The 2193-nt window shown below is 41.6% G+C and overlaps 1 protein-coding gene across 2 annotated transcripts in view; it reads right to left on the reverse strand.

Annotated features, from left to right (window-relative positions):
* Window positions 1-811: 811 nt before the first annotated feature.
* Window positions 812-2193, reverse strand: part of LOC121540788 (protein mono-ADP-ribosyltransferase PARP6-like) — a 31005-nt gene continuing 29623 nt past the window's right edge. For both annotated transcript variants that reach the window (XM_045207688.1, XM_041849883.2), the window contains one exon: window positions 812-2193. This exon is cut by the window's right edge and continues 90 nt beyond it. In XM_045207688.1, the coding sequence (XP_045063623.1) occupies window positions 2187-2193 (7 nt within the window). In that variant the 3' untranslated portion in view covers window positions 812-2186.

Below are 2193 nucleotides of genomic sequence, written 5' to 3' on the forward strand. Positions count from 1 at the left end.
TTAGGAAACTCCTGGTTTACAGGCTACATCAGGCCTGCAATCACATTATGCTGGCTTGCAAAGTGCTGTGTAATTCCTATTGGAATCCAGCCAGAGTTAGGAAATCCAAACAGTGGAATTGTTAATCACTGGCAACCTGCAATCAGAATGACTACCAGGGTAGGAAAGATTGAAAACTGAGACTACCTCAATAATCTAAACTCGTACAACCATCTCAGTAACAGGTGCAATAAAGCCAATTACTAACAGATTGGATTCGTTTAGAAAAACATATGTTATTTATCTTTACGTAGCAAAAAATTAATCAACCAATCAATGCAAAAACACAGATATTACAGTAAAACAAACAATTCTTAAATTCTCCTTACAATAGAGCATGCTGGGAAATATTATATATGATTCTATGTAGCACCCTTCTTGCCTTCCAAAGAATCCTTCTTGGCTTCCAAAGAATCATCAAACAACCCTTCCTTCCAAAAGCGGTTCTTAGGATGTATATAGCCAACCTGCTGTTCCACTTCCTTATCCAAGAGTATGCAATACTAGCCAGAGTAGTAGAGTGACTTGACATGAAGCAGCTGCTGTGGCCCTTATATGGAAAAGGTGCAGTGTTATAATGCTGAAATTCTGCCTCACAGAATACACACACACACACACACACACACACACACACACACACACACACACACAAAGACACACACACACACACACACACACACACACACACACACACACACACACACACACACACACACACACACACACACACACACACACACACAGACACACACACACACACACACACACAGACACACACACAGACACACACACACACACACACACACACAACGGCTGACTACGTGTCTGTATCTCCCCTTGTGGACATGGACGACACTCCACTGTACTGTGAAATGGGACGTCAGGTACTGCACATTATCTGCTTGACAGCCTGCAGAGCATCCCCACCTTGTGGCAGAGCACTGAAATGGTTCAGTTCATAGGCTAGAGAGACTGGGTAGTGTATGGATTAAATGGTTCAGTTCATAGGCTAGAGAGACTGGGTAGTGTATGGATTAAATGGTTCAGTTCATAGGCTAGAGAGACTGGGTAGTGTATGGATTAAATGGTTCAGTTCATAGGCTAGAGAGACTGGGTAGTGCATGGATTAAATGGTTCAGTTCATAGGCTAGAGAGACTGGGTAGTGTATGGATTAAATGGTTCAGTTCATAGGCTAGAGAGACTGGGTAGTGTATGGATTAAATGGTTCAGTTCATAGGCTAGAGAGACTGGGTAGTGTATGGATTAAATGGTTCAGTTCATAGGCTAGAGAGACTGGGTAGTGTATGGATTAAATGGTTCAGTTCATAGGCTAGAGAGACTGGGTCTGAGTAGTGTATGGATTAAATGGTTCAGTTCATAGGCTAGAGAGACTGGGTCTGAGTAGTGTATATGGATTTTCACTGATTTTCACTGATTTAACAAGCGACAAACTTTAATAAAAAAATTGGTCATAAGAAATTATTATAAAAGTATTGCACAAGAATAGTCACATTACTCTGATAACAAACCACTGTTCACTGTACTGTGATATATATTTTAAAGGCAAGTCAAACCCATTGTTTTTTTTAGAGGCAGTTGCATGATGACCAATGTGCAAAGCATAATCGTGTTATAATCATATTATAATATTAATATGAGAAAATCCCTCCCCATCTGTCACATAGAAAATCCTATTGCCTGTAATGACAATGAAATATCACATCCCCTTGGAGGTCAATAGTGATCACATCTCCACGTGAAATTGTGTGACTGCCTTTGTAAGGACACCTTTCTTGCTTACTGTGTGGAGTTCCCTATTGGTCCATGCAATATTCTGAGTCCTCCCCATTGGTCCATACAATATTCCAAGTTCCCCACTGGTTCATATGATATTCAGAGTTCCCATTGGTCCATGTGATATTCAGGGTTGGTCCATACAATGTTCCAAGTTCCCCATTGGTCCATATATGATATTCACAGTTCCCCATTGGTCCATGCAGCACAGCTCTGTGGCTCGGCTTTCTAGTAGTGTTTCAGTAGTGTTTAAAGAGTTCCCCATCCTCCTTGGGGCCATCTGTGTATCCCCAGCCAGAGCCATACTGTACATATAGCTCTGTCTCCAGTCAGCTGCATGTCTCTGTCCTCCTCAGCTA

The sequence above is a fragment of the Coregonus clupeaformis genome, chromosome 26, assembly GCF_020615455.1.
Source record: "Coregonus clupeaformis isolate EN_2021a chromosome 26, ASM2061545v1, whole genome shotgun sequence".
Lineage (NCBI taxonomy): Eukaryota > Metazoa > Chordata > Actinopteri > Salmoniformes > Salmonidae > Coregonus > Coregonus clupeaformis.